Genomic DNA, 15,953 nt, shown 5'->3' with positions numbered 1-15,953 from the left:
TGTGTAGCAATAGTTAAGTTTTACGTAGATATCAAAAATGAGAGGTATCAAGCCCTTTTATGTGCACTTTAAGAAGTGCAGAAGTATATATTGTAATAAGTAATCTCTTTGTAACATTCCCTGTCAGGCTTTAACAGAGCACTTTTTCCAAACAGCGCCATATGTTAAAAACGTACTAGCGAACCTTTAGTGCACACCAGCTTGATCTACATGGATCAATTAATACATAACAGTACACTTTAGTTAAAAAAACCCTGTAGTCCACTAATCTGTGTGAAGAAACCTTTAGGTATAAGTAACCACTTCAAGTGTTTCTTCTGGTGGTCATTTGGTAAACACCAATTTCTTTTACTTTAAATTGGGGGTATTTTATTTGCATTTTTCAGTTAAAAATCTAACATCAGAAGTCTTAAACCTACAATCCTAGATTAACGTGTAGCAACTTGCAATTTCTACCTTTTCTGTGTACACTTAGTTTGTTGTCAAATGGCTTATAGTATCTTTGTTATTTTACAATTTTTATGGGCTAAATTATTCTCTTTCTGAGATATGTCTGTAAGTAATTCAGGAAGAATTGTATTATCTAATTTCTTTTCACAGTCTTCCTTCAGAAAATTAACAAAGACAATTTAATTGCAAACTTAGGTGGACTATGAGTGGCAACAAGTCTTCATTACTACTTTGTGTTGTTATACTTAAAGTATATTGTATAGTAACAAAGAGGAAGCTGTGCTAGTCTATACACTATCAAAACAAAAAGCAGTCAAGTAGCACTTTAAAGACTAGCAAAATGGTTTATGAGGTGAGCGTTTGTGGGACAGACCCACTTCTTCAGACCATAGCCAGACCAGAACAGACTCAATATTTAAGGCACAGAGAACCAAAAACAGTAAGCAAGGAGGACAAATCAGAAAAAGATAATCAAGGTGAGTAAATCAGAGACTGGAGGGGTTGGGGGGAAGGTCAAGAATTAGCTTGAGCCAAGTATGCAGACAAGCCCCTATAGTGACTCAGAAAGTTCCCATCATGATTTAAACCATGTGTTAATGTGCCGAATTTGCATATAAAAGCCAGCTCGGCTGTTTCTCTTTCCAAAACGGTGTGATAATTCCTTTTCAGTAACACACATACCTTTACGTCATTGACAGAATGCCCCATTCCATTAATTAATTAATTAATTAAGACAAAGGGTCAATGGGCACAAAACAGACACCAAAACACTCCAGATCCACAAACCAGTTAGTCAACATTTTAATAGAACGGGGCATTCTGTCAATGACCTAAAGGTATGTGTGTTACTGAAAAGGAATTATCGCACCATTTTGGAAAGAGAAACAACAGAGCTGGCTTTTATATTCAAATTCGGCACATTAACACATGCTTTAAATCGTGATGGGAACTGTCTGAGTCACTATAGGGGCTTGTCTGCATACTTGGCTTAATCTAATTCTTGACCTTCCCCCCACCCCTCCACTCTCTGATTTGCTCACCTTCATTATCTTTTTCTGATTTGTCCTCGTTTACTGTTTTTGGTTCTCTGTGCCTTAAATATTGAGTCTGTTCTGGTCTGGCTATGGTCTGAAGAAGTGGGTCTGTCCCACGAAAGCTCACCTAATAAACGATTTTGCTAGTCTTTAAAGTGCTACTTGACTGCTTTTTTTTTAAAGTATATTGTGTACAACACGTGTGTGTTATTGTGTATTTTCCATGTAAATTCTGATCTAACATACAGAGAATGTAGAAATACAAGTTGCTGCATATGTACGTCTATGCTTGTACAAAAATGTTTTTATATTGTCAAAATTGTGAAACTAAAAGAACTGTATCATAAAGCATACATTCAACAGGGTAAGCTTACCTTAAATATTGTCCATAACACAGAATTAGCCATTACAAGAGCCTCCTCTGATCCTGTTTCCCATTTATTTCATGAATTCTACAGCAAGGCTTCTTCTGGACACCTCTGATATTACACAGAAAACAGAGGACGTTCTTTGAGCCAGCTTTTATCTTTGCAAATGTTTTAACCTTACAAGCTGTGCAGTGAATGACCAAGTGTCCACCTTATTTACTGTGCCTTTCCCACTAAGCATTGTAGGCAGGGGTGTAACTAACCTCATATTGAGATCTAGAACTACTCTGATGTTTACATTTATGTACAGATTAAAATTCTCAGCTAAAACCAGGCCTAAATTTGTTACTCAGCATCTAAGTTAGCTGTTTGTGTAAGTATAGAACAGCAGTCCTTCCACGGTCAGCAAGAATATTTAGGCTACCTATGTCCATACCCGCAAGTGACTAACCCCAGTGTGAAGAGTGCTATGGGAAAGGAAGTGTACCTACGTTGACTGGAGACACTCCCCCATCAGTCAATCTAACTTCCATCAGCATACAGCCACCACAGTTATTAAATCACCTGTGTGTGTGCAAACTTGGCTCCTCATGTTGGCAATGCACATCCTCAGCAGAAGCACAGCAGAAGCTGTATTGTCAGTGTAGGGCACTGAGGGACAGCTCCTGAAAGCCGGTTAACAGTTGATGTAAGAAACATCATGTGTACCCTGACACTGTGTAGACCTAATGACATTGACTATGACTTGATGGCACTAAGGCAGACAATGTCACTAACTCAGTGTAGAGAGTCAGTAGGAGTTAAATTTAAGTGAAGACTCTACCACAGCTAGGTTGATGTAAAGCGGCTTGAAACTAAACCTGAGAATAAGCCTGGAAAAGATTAAAAGTCTGAAGTACAACTGGCTTCCAGTCACTTTGAACTAAAGCAGAATATCAGAAGCTCAAAATATGAATATTGCTCTCCATATCTTGTCAAAATTAATGTAGTTACTCCTGCAGCAATTCAGCAAGAATAAGCAGAGCACAACAGAACCCCCAGTGAACATCTGATTTACTAAAAATCTTCTTACGTGGTTCAAAGCCCCCCATTTCTCTGTTCATGCACTCACAGACTGAGGTGTGTTTCCTGACTGCAAAAGATCAGTAAAATGATTAGGAAGCATCAGTATCAGACTGAGGTATATTACTAAAGAGGGAACCACCGGCAAATAATTCCAGTGCCATTTGCTGGTGTGCAGCTGCTGAAACTTTGATGGATACGTTACCAAACTCTTTTGGAAATTCAGTGCTTCATTTTGTGATTCCTACTCAATAAATCTTTATGGAGCATTTGGATTAAGAGGTATAGTTACTGATAACTGTGGCTTTTCTTTAGTCACAATAAGGTGCCAATTTCCCCTTTTTAAATTGATTTAATGTCCTTTATAATAAAATATAGTGGTTCGAATACATTTTATGTAGCAGCGTAACTTTCCTTTAACTATTAAAATCATTTGAAATAACACTGTTCTGAAATAGGACCATTGCAGCCCAATCTCCTTGACAAAATAAAGTGTTAACCTCAGCCTGTCTTTGGCAGGTTCAAGTCACAGACTTTTTATAGTAGTTAGAGCAGTTTGTGTTTCTTCTTTTTTATCAGTCGTATTTCTTATCTGGGCCACCTCCACTGACACTGTATCAACTCTGATGGAGTGTTAGGATGTACATGGAAGTACATGACAGAACTGTCACAATATCGATCTCACCATTAAGATGTCATTCTGTGAAAGCATCTGGAAGTGAATCAGACACTTTCACTGATGTTGTAACTGCAAAGTGTGAAAAACACTTCCATGCCTTCAGATGTGCATGAGATACTTTCATTTACAACAGGCACCACTTAAAGTGATGCTCTGTATAGAAGCATTTTCTAGGGTCTTGGGGGAAATCAAGGCAAGGTAGTGTCACTACAAACACCACCTTTATCAAGCTTTATCAGTTCCCACTGTCCATGTTAATTACTCATCACCATTAAACTGTCAGTGTAGGGAAGTGAACCATTTTCCACTGATATGCTACTGTTCTATTGATTTTATAACCCTACCCCATTGTCAACAAAAATGTAAAGTGGGTGAGTTCAGTTAAGAACCATCTGATATTGCATTGAGAATTTTTTTTTTTAAGAAAAATTTTGTGGGTGGGAAACTATCTACTCACTCACTGCCTAGAATGTAAACTGAAAAGCAACCTATTTCTACTCTGTAGCCTTCCCTTACCATACAGAAGGTTTGTAACAGTTATTCTTTCCATGCATTTTGTTGTGCAACTGTTCTTCTTACTCCCAAATCCTTTTTTGTCTTGTTGCCTCAGATCAGTACTACTAGGATCAATACCAGCACTGGAAACTGCTGCTCTTTCAACAAGGGATGGGACATTTGGTATGAATTAAAACACTGGAATGACATTAACAAAGCAAGCCGAGAGCTTGCAGAACACACAGAGAACCACACAGAGATCAGCAACTGCAATGATGGGGTCATATGAATATCTAGAAAGGCATGACCGACCTTTTCCATTTATTTCACTTAAAGATGGAGTATAGTAGTAAAAGTGACAAGTTAACAAGGGGAAAAATGGAATAGACTTGACTGTCTTCATCAAAATGGTGTCGTGAAACTGGGGAGAGGTATATTCGGCTACCTGTGAATATGCCTTTTAAAATTACCAAAGAATAATTTGCATTTACTAGCTCCTTTATTTTATCAAACTACCAAAAGGGCATACTGAGAGGGCACTCTCTCCAAAATTATTGCTTGGTTATTTTCTTTGGGGAGGCTATTTTGAGCTCCATCAACTGAAGGAAAAACAGAAAGAATATAAACTTTTAAATAAATAAAACCCCCTGAATCTGAATTTGGTTTACGGTGTCAGTTAGGAGACACTAGAGTTAATAGTGGCGCAGTGAGATGAGACTCAAGACTACTAAAATCTATTTTTTACATTCTAATATTATAAAGTAATTTCACTGTTTTATGCCACTATAGAATAGGTTGCATCAGGTCTGACAGCCTGTCAGCCATGCAAATGAGACAGAAAACTATGAAGAAATGAAATTACTGTATAATGGAAAAGGCGGCTGGAAGCCATACCACCGTGGGCTGTGAGCTCATCACAATAGATACACTAAGCAAAGTTGACTCGGTCACTACTTAGACAGGAGTTCTCTTAGGAAACCTCCAACAGCGCTGCAGGAAGTGGTAGTGGTGGCTTGGTAGGTGGCACTCTTTGCTCATGAGTCACTGTTTAATCAATGCTTTCTGTGAGGCCAGAAAGCACTGTTGTGTGGGAGGTGCTGACGTGTGGACAAGATGTAAAACCAAGGCTCTGATTACACAAGGTTATTTAAAGATCATGCTGGACTTTGTGTGGAAGGGTAGAACTGTGAACTCCAGCATTGTCGGCCAAGCCTGATATGAAACTTTTTTCATAGCTATTCCCCTACTTCAGTTCCCTGTTGCTCTGTGGTGCAGAGTAAATAATTACACTATGTTCATGTACGTAAAAACCCAGGGCTCTGTAATTTTCAAAGGGCTCAGGGTCTGATCCAAAACCAATTGAAGTAGCCTTCCATTTAATCTGTGTCTACACTACAGAATTCTGTCAACAGAAGTCACTTTCAACAGATATTTCCCAACTGAACCTCTCTCTTGTCCACTGAGGACTTCCCCCCCAGGCACCTACACTATTTTTGTACACATAATCTGTCGACAGAGTTGTTATGCTGTGTACAGTCAGGTCAAGACAGAACTCTGCTGGGAAAACTGCTGCGTTCTGTCAACAGATTCTTGACAGAATGCATTTGTAGTGTGGAGACTCCCTAGTTTTGTCAACTGAAGGCCTCTTCTGACAACAGAACTCTGCATTGTAAACCCAGCTTTATTGTTTTTTCACTGATCTGAATGAGCTCTGTAACACGTTCTGGGTCCTCAAGTCAGGACTTGGAGTTGGGCTAATTCAGGACGAGGAGTTGGACTAATTTATTTTGAAGGTTAGTAAGAATCTTATTGTTTATACCATTCTACCTCAATCACCCTTCAAACATAGGACTGGTTGTAGGCCAAACCATTCCTTTTATCCAGAACCACAGCCTGCTTTTTCCCTTCTGGCATCTCTGGGCTGTAGTGACATTTCATTATTCCCATAAATGATGACACATGCCTTAATTATAATTGGTGGTAAAACTTTATTATTCAAGTTTAGATGTAACAGACATCTTTGCTGCCTGAAGATTGTTTGCATAAGAAATACACCAAGAACATGTTTGTGAGTAGAAATGAACATGCACTATGAAAAAAACATAAAACATAAAAACAAAATAAACCCCAACAACAGAAAACAAACAAAAAAACCCACATATCCATGTTTTGTAAAGACAGAACAATGAGAGCCAACATTCTAGAGTTACATTGGGGCTACAAGCTTAAAGATTTTTTTTTGAAGCAACACAAAATAATTCCATATGAAAAGACATTTTCCCTCTACTGGTGAATTCTGCTGCAATTAAAATTTCCAATGGCATTTTGAGATATTTCTTCATCCCCACCCCGCCTTTTTTTCCATTAGGAGCTCAGATAACCATAGTGATGATCACAGATGTAAAAGCCGGAATTCAACACAACATGGAACTGCTGCCACACAGTGTTTATTGTAAGTATTTTGTCACAGATTTACTAACTGTACTTTTTACTAATTTCTTTAATGTTTATCTGGTTGGGAGCCACAAAGAGACCAATCTCTTAACCACCTATCTGGGCAATGTGTAATTATTAATTCCATGCAGCGCAGCATCTCATTGCTCTTCCACAATCTGGCTCATTTACATGTCCCCTTTGAAGGAGGGGACTAGTGTAGATGAGCCCTATTGATTTGGAGCTGTAGGTTGATTTGAAACAAAATGCTTTATGGCCAGGTCTGTGCCATTCCTGGCTTCAAACCAAGAGTTGTTAGTTCAGTCTTCTTCTTTTTCAATTTCAGAGCTTTCCTTTTTCTCTTCATTAATAACACCTGGTGGGGAATGTGGGTTCCAGGCTTTTTCTCCTGAAACTCTATTTTTACTTCCAGAGAACAGGTTACAACAAAATGTCATTACTTTTAGCAGTGGGATTTTTAGAATAGATATGGTAAGAACAGGGGGTACACTTTCAAATTTCACTTGTGTGATGTAGGTGCAACATTGACATTCAGAGCTCTATCCTGAACTCTGCACTTACAAGTTTGCATCTGTCCTTCTGCCCAGACCTCGTTATGTGTATTGGCTGGAAGGCATTTCCCCTATGTTGGCTTCTGCTTTGAGTTTAGCAACAGGCATAATGAAATACAGGTCTGAGCACAAATCTTTATGATGAACGTGTGCACAACAAAATATGTTCCATGAAGATGCAGCTTCCAGAAGTAGGGAAGCCACAAGAAGTGCTAAGATTTATAGGAAGTATCCCAACACAGAAATTGTGCCAATAACCTCAAGGCGGCCACTTCTGACGCCAATACAGCTGCTGTTATTTAAACCTAACAAGTTTTTTGAGAGAACTGATAAGGATACACACTGGGCCCCGACATAACAAAAGAACAATCCATTTCAGTCCACAAAAAAATAGAACTATTGTTGGAAAACAATAGTTAACACAACCAGTCATTTCCTGGCACTGGTATTAAGCAGAAGGTTCATCTTAAAAAACAAAACCAAAAACAAACAAACAAACAAAAACAGAAGAGGAATGTGGCACAATATCCTTTGCTTACTTAGAACACCTTAAAGGCTTATAGAATTCAGCCACAAATTATGAAGAGAGATTGCCCATACACTGCTCATAGTAAATGTGAACGTTGTGAAAGAAATGGGTGGAGCAGGAAGGAATGCAAGTCTCAGGTTGAACATTAGCCTACTTGTGCCTAACAAATTAGTGGGATTGTTCAAAAACTTTTCAACCATGTGAAAATGTAACACTTAAAATACTGTCAAGGTCAGCAAGACCTTTGGTGATCAGCTGTGCAAGTGCTTCTCATGCATGGTGAAGTTTCTTGCCGCCTGCTTTAACTTGGTACAACATTTTTCAAAAGACTATCAAAGTGCTGTACGTGTAGGCTAGTTCCTACTTGTATTATATTTCTGTAGCCACTTCTAGACATTTCCCATCACCTTCCATTTTCTCCTCCAACCTCCCAGTTTTCCCTGGTTAAGTGTCTTATAAGTGCATCAATTTCTAGAAGGGAGAATGGTAAATTTTATGTAAATTAAAAGCAAGAGCTTTTTATAGTGCTTTAGTGTCAATTACATTGAAGTCTGAGATAGGTGGCATGTAAGTGAGATCAGAATAGGACCCTTATGTATAATCTCACGTAAAGGATTTAGGCCAGATATATTTTTACAGAACAGTTTTTAAAAAAAGTTAAATGCATGAATGGAGAAAAAAGGCCTCATAATACTAAAAAGACATTTTAAGTCTCCTTTTGATGAACATTCATGAGCCAACTGAACTACACTTGCCATCCAACTTTAAGGAACTCAGACCCTGCACTGCAAAAAAAGAAACAAACCCAAACAAAACAAAAAAGCAACTGCATAATATTGTAACAATGGAGTGCAATGCTACTACAGAATGCAATAAAAACATTAGCGCTGAGTAGTCAAACAGCGCTTATCAAAATAATTTCTGAAATGTTTCCTCTGAAACACAGACAAAGCAATAAAAAGAGGATATATGTTTATCATTTTAAGCATAACAATGTGAGTTAAGAGCTTAAGAATACAAAAGTACTTGGAATGAATAGTGCTACCCTTTTTTCCTAAGTAGGCATAAAAATATTTTCATTTCCTTCTTATTTTTCCATACCATTAATATCAACAAATGTCATTCATGTTATCGTTTACAACTGTAAATGCACACGCACAAAAAAAGATACCTACTGCAATAGAAATAGTTGCTTCATTACCTTGTTTGCTACATTTGCAAATGTAAACAGCGAGGCAGAGCCAGAGCCGACTCTAATGTGTGATGGAATATCTTTGTTGCATATGTACACTGTAGAAAATAATTATTCAATATGTCAGGCACCATTATTTGAAATGTAATACATTAATATTTACTAGAAAAATAAGTTTTTTTTCTATTTGTTCTCCCAACTTCTTTTATGAAATAAGTTAATCTGACAGTGCATCCAGTAGCTTGTAATATCTTCTACATCCCTGTGGTAAAATAATAAACTACTGGTTGGGACATTATAAAGAAAAATGATTAAAGTCAGTACTTTTACACTCTTATAGCAAGCATGGCGGCTTGTCAACAGCACCTTTAACCAATTGTTTACTATTTAGTTATTTAGCCCTATTTCCCTGAGCAGTTATGCTGCGGAGCTTTTCCCTTCATGAATAGTTTTTACAAAGCTTTAAGTATTAAAAAGTACTAGGAAGAAATATTTAACGCTACTTGGCAAAAGCTGGTATAAGTTTATTGATGGGACTGACTGGTACATATACCAACATTAAATCTATGTCAAAGTAACTTTAGAATCTAAGCTTTAGCAAGTACAGCTAATCAGAAAAGAAATTATAGCAGGTTACCTCGTTCTATGCAAATTAAACCCATAGTGTGGCTTCTCTATTAAAGATAATTTATTTCACCAAAATGGCTTCTTAGTCTACACTATGCCAGAAAAGGTGTAGTGAAATGGTAGTTAAAAATCGTTAATTCTGACAGATGTTTGATGCAAACAGCGCGAAAGCATCGAGAACAGGATGGCACTAAGGCATGTTTTCAGGCAGAAATTAGCCCACATTAAAAATACCAAATGACTTCTGGACATCTCTGTATTTAAGAATTCTATGTCCTACGCACAGTGTGCATTGGTTCACTATATATCCGCCAGCAATATATACAAGCAAACAGTTTTGTATTTTAGCCAGTTACAAAAGAGCAAGTTTTAGTTGTCTAGGAAAAAAATCATGGATGTTTGTCCTGATTCACTGAATTCTAGATATTTTTTGTGGGCCATATGCCAAATGATTATGCTTTTTCCTCCCTGGACACCATCCAATTTTTTTTATTCTTGGTAACCCTCTCATTAACAATAATAATAAAATTAAAAAAACAAAAGAAAAGAGAAAGGAACAAGGTGTTTTCTATTGGATAAGGCATGCTCTCTATATGAAGTGCTTTATAGGTTTTCATAAGACATTACAAGCTATTGAATTCCCATCAAGGAAACCTATTTCCTTTTAATTGTGCTAAGTGCTAAGGTTTTACTCTTTAGGTTTTCCATTCTTTTCAGCTTGTGCATTGTTCCTGTGTAGGCCCCTCTGGATGTGAGTTGTAAAATCATACTTGTCCGTGCAAAGATACTGGCATATGCTGCACTGGAAAGGTCCACTGTCACCATGGCAACTCATATGCAAAGCATACATCACTTCATCCAGAAAGACAATGCCACAGTGTGCACACTTGGTTGAAAGTTCGTCTTGAGTACTTCTATCAACTTTCTCTGTTTTTAGTACATTCAAGGGACCTTCATTTTTTACATTTGGTGGTGCCTTACTTTTCTCCTTGGAGGCACCATTTGCAGTTGGCCCAGGTCTGGAATGCTTTATCGCCAAATCTAGAGGAATGTCATTGTCTGATCCGACAGCTGAAAAATGAGGAGGCAGATTAAAGGTGGGATAAGGCACATAGTTTTGGCAAGGATTTGGTAGGCCAGGCACATGACTCAAGTAGTGTGGATTCCCAGGAACGGACAGCTTATATTTACTCCAGAATCTCAGCCAATCAGCTTCACTCTGAAAGTCGTTGTGTACAAATGGAAGTCCAAAGAGCGGATACTGATATTTTTCAATCGGGCTTCCAGGTGGTGAATAATTTGGGTGCTTTGCAGGTCTCATGTACTTTTCTATTGGGCTGCCTCTCTCTGAGCTTCCTTTCCCATCTGATATTGATGAACTATTTCCTGGGTCTCCAGTACTTTCCTGAGGACTTTTTATCTGAATGTGCAAAGGTTGCATCCTTTTGTGAATATCCAGAGTTTGACTGACCAATATTGGCTGCTGAGAAGAATGGCTTTTAGTCAATGAACCCTGGGCCTCAAATTTACTCAGGCTGGGAAGCTGAATTTCTCTCTGGTGACCTTCAGTTAAATGATCATCTGACCTCCTCTCTAATGGGCTTCCATTGACTTGTTCCTCGCTGCTACCCCTCTGCTGTTTGTTTAGCTGCTCAGCCTGAAGTGCCTCTGGGTTAAGGCGCTTTCTTGTTCGTCTCCTAATGATCTGCTCACCGTTGTTCTGCTTAATGATGTTTAAAGGTCTGGGAGTCTGCATGGAACACATACATAATAAATAAAAGAAACATGTTAAGTAAGTCTCAATGACAATGCTCATGCAAATCCAAGTTGTACTTTAGTTAACAGCCACATTATAGGAAAGCTTTAGGTAATGTCTACTTCTACCAACAAACAAGGTCAGCTAAGACTCTGGAGGCGAACTCTTTATTTTAACAATAAAGCTATCAAGTGATGTCTGCTGTTACCACACTAAATCTTCCATTTTGTATTAGTTATCATATGGTATTTGATTACTTAAAGAGTCATTACCTGCTCAACCCAATATGTGCCCAGTGCCCTCAAGTCTCTCTCATGAAAAGTTCTGTGTAAGAGCTAGGTAATATTTATTATTAGTTGTTACTACGACTACTACTACTACTGCTATATTGGAGGAGTCACAAGAAGAAGAAAAAAGATGTAGGAACCTCAGGAAGGAAAGGAAGACAGGACCACGTAGAGCAAGACAGAGGGAAGGAGACACTGAAGTCTTCATCAGGAGAGTATTTTCTGTTTGACATCTGCCTAACGATGCAGTGCAGGTGGAGACAGACTTCTTATGTGACTACTTAAAACACTTTTATAAAAAGCAGAAGGAGCAGGGGAAGGAACCATAAGCAGCTCTCTCCACAAAAAGGCAGCAAGTAGATGAAATATGGTGCTGAAAGATGATATATGCCATTCTATTGGGTAGACATTCAAGGAAAGCAAGAACAGTCTAAAAGTCATTTCAGTTAGGCATTCTGGTAGCTGATGTTGATCTCAACCAAATGTGCACAGAATCCCATGGTGGCTGGCGGCCAGCAGACTGCTCTATGCCCTGCCCACTCAGAAGTTTATTTGTATTTTTTTCTCCATAATGTAATTTTAGAGTGTTTATATCCTGCACTAAATTCAGTATTTTGAACAACTGGTGCTATGTGTGAAATATTATAATTTATATATCTACACAATGATAATTTTAAATTAACATTAAAAAGTCCAGTATTGGTTTTCATTATTTTTATAGAGCTATTTTCTCTCTCAACTTGCCGTCTTCATCTTCTCTTTTGCCTGTTTCTCCCCCTAAGGTTTCCCCATGATAATGGTTAACTGCATCCTAGCCATAGCTGCTACTTGTTAAGTTGTTACTTTCTATTAAAAATCTAAATAAGAAGAAATATAAACTTTGATTTAGACATTAATAAGTAATGAAATTTGAACTAAGTGAAAGAGCTGCAACTGAAGCACAGTTACCTCAATGGGATAGCAGCAAGTTTCAAGTGGAACAAAGTTATGTTTAAGAAAAAATAAGAACATTTTAATACAGCTATGCAAAAAAGGGATAATTTACATTATTAACAATCAATTTAACATTCATCAATAGGAAAATGTGTGTTCCTGTACTAGAGAAAGGATCCTTTCTTATCATGACCTTCTAAGAATATGTCATAAGAGTGCAGTGCAAAGGGCATTCAGTGCCGCTGAACTTTGCTTTGTCTCTCACATTACACTCTTCTTATTCACCTACTGTATTACATTTTCCTAGCAGTATGGATTCCTGATCTGGTTTGACAGCTTAAACAAAACATTCATGTTAACTGCTCATATTACAGAATATGAGCCTGTAAATGATTAATACATATGACTTTTCTTATGTGCGAAAAGTTGTTCACAAGTCTATTTTTAGGCTGAGGTCTTTAAAGTTATATGTTATTAAGGATATGTCTAAACTGCAGTCAGACGCACATGGCTGGGCCATGTCAGCTTGAGAGACTAGGACAGTGGTTGCCAACCTGGGGTCTGTGGACCTCTGGGGGTCCGCGAGGGTATTGGAAATAAATAAACAAACAAACAAAAATAAATAATTAAAAATCAAGAAAAAAAAGATAAGGAAAAGGTCATAGAAAAATTTTAATTAAACTGCAAAGTTACAATCAATTATTATTTTAAAATTAAATATATTTAAATAGTGTTATTAATTGCTGTCCAAAAATCTATGTTGTGCTTTCCTTTTTAATTTAATAGAGTGTACAGAACAACTAGAATTGGCTTTGATTGGGGGTCCACAAATAGTTTATGGGGGTGATTGGGTGTCTGCACTAGTGAAAACATAGGGAGCCACTGGGCTAGAGTCTACTGAATTGCAGTATAGACATTTAGGCTTGGGCTGAAGTCTGAGTTCTGGGACCCTCACACCACGTAGGATCGCAGCCCAAATGTCTACAAGTGCACTTAAACAGCCTCTTAGGCCAAGTTCTGCAAGCTTGCAGCAGACAGTACGGGACAACCATTGGGTTTTGATAGCATTGTAGACATACCAAAGTATTTAATCATATGGGGCTGATTCTGCAAATACATGGCTACACTCCCTGTCCCTTTCGGAAGGGTCATGTAAATTACAGCTGTTCGAAAATGCAACTGATGCACTGGTATGAATATTCAGTGCCTCATTTACATAATGGTGGACAGCCAGCCAATCGAAAGTACTGATTTCGAAGTAAAAATAGCCTTACAGCCAGGTTTCCTTCAAAAGGGTGCCTAGTTTTTGAAAGCACCCTTCTTCCTCCAAAAAATTGGAAAGACAGCTCCTTTCGAAATTGGGGCACCCTTTCAGAGGAACCCTGGCTACATGGCTATTTTTATTTTGAAATCAGCACTTTCAATGGGCTGGGTGGCTGTCATTATATAAATGAGGCACTGAATACTCATATCAGCATCTCATTTGCATTTTAGAATGGCAGCAATTTACATAACCCATCCGAAAGGGAGGGGCAAGGCAGCCACAGCCCATGTGAATTACTTGTCTCTTGTGATTAGCCTCCAAATGAATTAAAAAAGACTACTCGTCTTAGCTATGTCACTCACAAATTTAAACATTTGCTTCAATAAGCAGCAAAATACTTATGGACTATTCAAAATGTATGGAAAGATGTGACTCATTTCTTAAACTATACTGGAGCTCTCAGTTTGGGAAATAAAAGAAAAAATAGCAAATACTTTAATTTTTAAAAAATCTTAGATTACATCTTGCATAGTACATATTTATTATAATCATGTGATTTATGAATAATTTGCTCAGCAGTCTATATCTGGTCAAACTGCAAAATAGTATGATTAATTTATTTTTGTAAGTATCACAAAATTCACTGAATGCATTATTCAATGAATATTATTATATCTCATGGCTGTTTAACATGAAACGTGCAATTAGTATGAACTGACTGTGTTAAAGAAAGTGTGTCTGAAACAGAAATTCTAAGTCCCATGTAACCCTTGCTGAATCTGTCTAGGGATCTGATTTGACCTGAGTAGCAACTGTTGAGACAGGACATGCCAACCATGGGTGACTGAGATTAGAGCAATGCAAAATGAATAAAAATATAATATAATTTGTGGGAAAAGCCAAAATAGTATAATTCTGGTGTACAGAAATTAGAGACATTTATGGTTACGTTTACAAATTCTGTAGACAAAACTCGTGGAGCATGCACACACAAAATGCATTTTGTCAAAAGATACTATCGACAAAAAAAGCTCTGTAGATACTCCAGGGGGGCCATTTGTCAACAGAGCAGATCAAAAGATTGATGAGCTTTTATGTGTAGACACAATCTGACAACAGAGGTTTTGTCAGAAAATCTCTTCTGACTGTAACTACTGTAGACAGATCATTACGGTGTAACTGTAGCCTATAGGAAACAGATTCCCTTTACTGTATTCACAAAGATTATTCTGGGTATATTCTCGAACACAGAGCAATTGTGGCAAGGAAGATACAATTTTCATCAGTAGATTTTCTTTTCTAAAATTGGACAGTTAAAAATGATTGCAAATAGTAAAGTGGTATTTTGTATTTATAGGAAGCCTGATGAATTTGTGAGTTTTTGATTAAAATGAAGAACAATGAACACTTCACCATTTCTTTAAAACAATTACAAATTAATCAAGGGTATCACAGAAGTGCTAATGTGAACTACAGGAAAAACCAAGAAAATGAAAGCTATTGCCAGCCACTACTACTAACAAGTGGTCTCTGGAATTTCTCCAACATATTTCACCCAACACTAAGTTTCTTTTGCCAAAAATACAGATTCAGGTTGACAAAACTCTTTTTGAACATACCAAATTACTTCCATCACTATCTCTCCTTCCCTGTACCCGTCAAAGAAAAAAAACACAAAAGAACATTGGTTTCAACATTTTTAAAGAAAATGGTTCAATTTTCTAACGCAAGCAATGCTGTATTTTGAATTTTATTTCACTTTTGGTTTTAGAAATGTATGCCCATCAAATACAACAAACAGAGTGTTTCCTTCCATCTGAAATGAGCTGTTTTGGGAGTTTCAATTTGCCAAAAAGGACAAAAAAATCAACTGGGTCTACCATGACTGACTGTGTTTTTTAAGATTAATTTTTCATTTTGGATGCCAAATCAAATAATTATTTATGTAGCCAGCTCTATCTAAGATACCACACTTGCTTACTATTTTTAATACAGGAAAAACAGTATCAGATTATAACTAGTATGATAATCATTGGCTAATATTGATATTATATTGGTAACCACTGAACATACAAATATTAAGCATCTAATCAGAGTTTGATGATTAAAGGTCTAAAATCTGCAAATGAGAGTAATTTTACTCAATCAGCACATCTACACGAGCAGCCTCTATTAACAGAGGTCACTCTCAACAGAGAAACCTCAGCAGATGCTATCTCTCAACAGATAGCATCTACACACAAAAGCAGATCGAAAGAACAAGCTGCTCTGT

The 15,953-nt window shown here is 37.4% G+C and overlaps 1 protein-coding gene across 2 annotated transcripts in view; it reads right to left on the bottom strand.

Annotated features, from left to right (window-relative positions):
• Positions 1-6,063: 6,063 nt before the first annotated feature.
• The window catches only part of TRPS1 (transcriptional repressor GATA binding 1), a 307,200-nt gene continuing 297,310 nt past the window's right edge, over positions 6,064-15,953 (bottom strand). For both annotated transcript variants that reach the window (XM_074986745.1, XM_074986746.1), the window contains one exon: positions 6,064-11,191. In XM_074986745.1, the coding sequence (XP_074842846.1) occupies positions 10,130-11,191 (1,062 nt within the window). In that variant the 3' untranslated portion in view covers positions 6,064-10,129. The remainder of the gene's footprint in view (positions 11,192-15,953) is intronic.

This window comes from Carettochelys insculpta, chromosome 2 (assembly GCF_033958435.1).
Source record: "Carettochelys insculpta isolate YL-2023 chromosome 2, ASM3395843v1, whole genome shotgun sequence".
In the NCBI taxonomy this organism is placed as follows: Eukaryota; Metazoa; Chordata; order Testudines; family Carettochelyidae; genus Carettochelys; species Carettochelys insculpta.
This window is presented reverse-complemented; position numbering and strand designations above follow the sequence as displayed.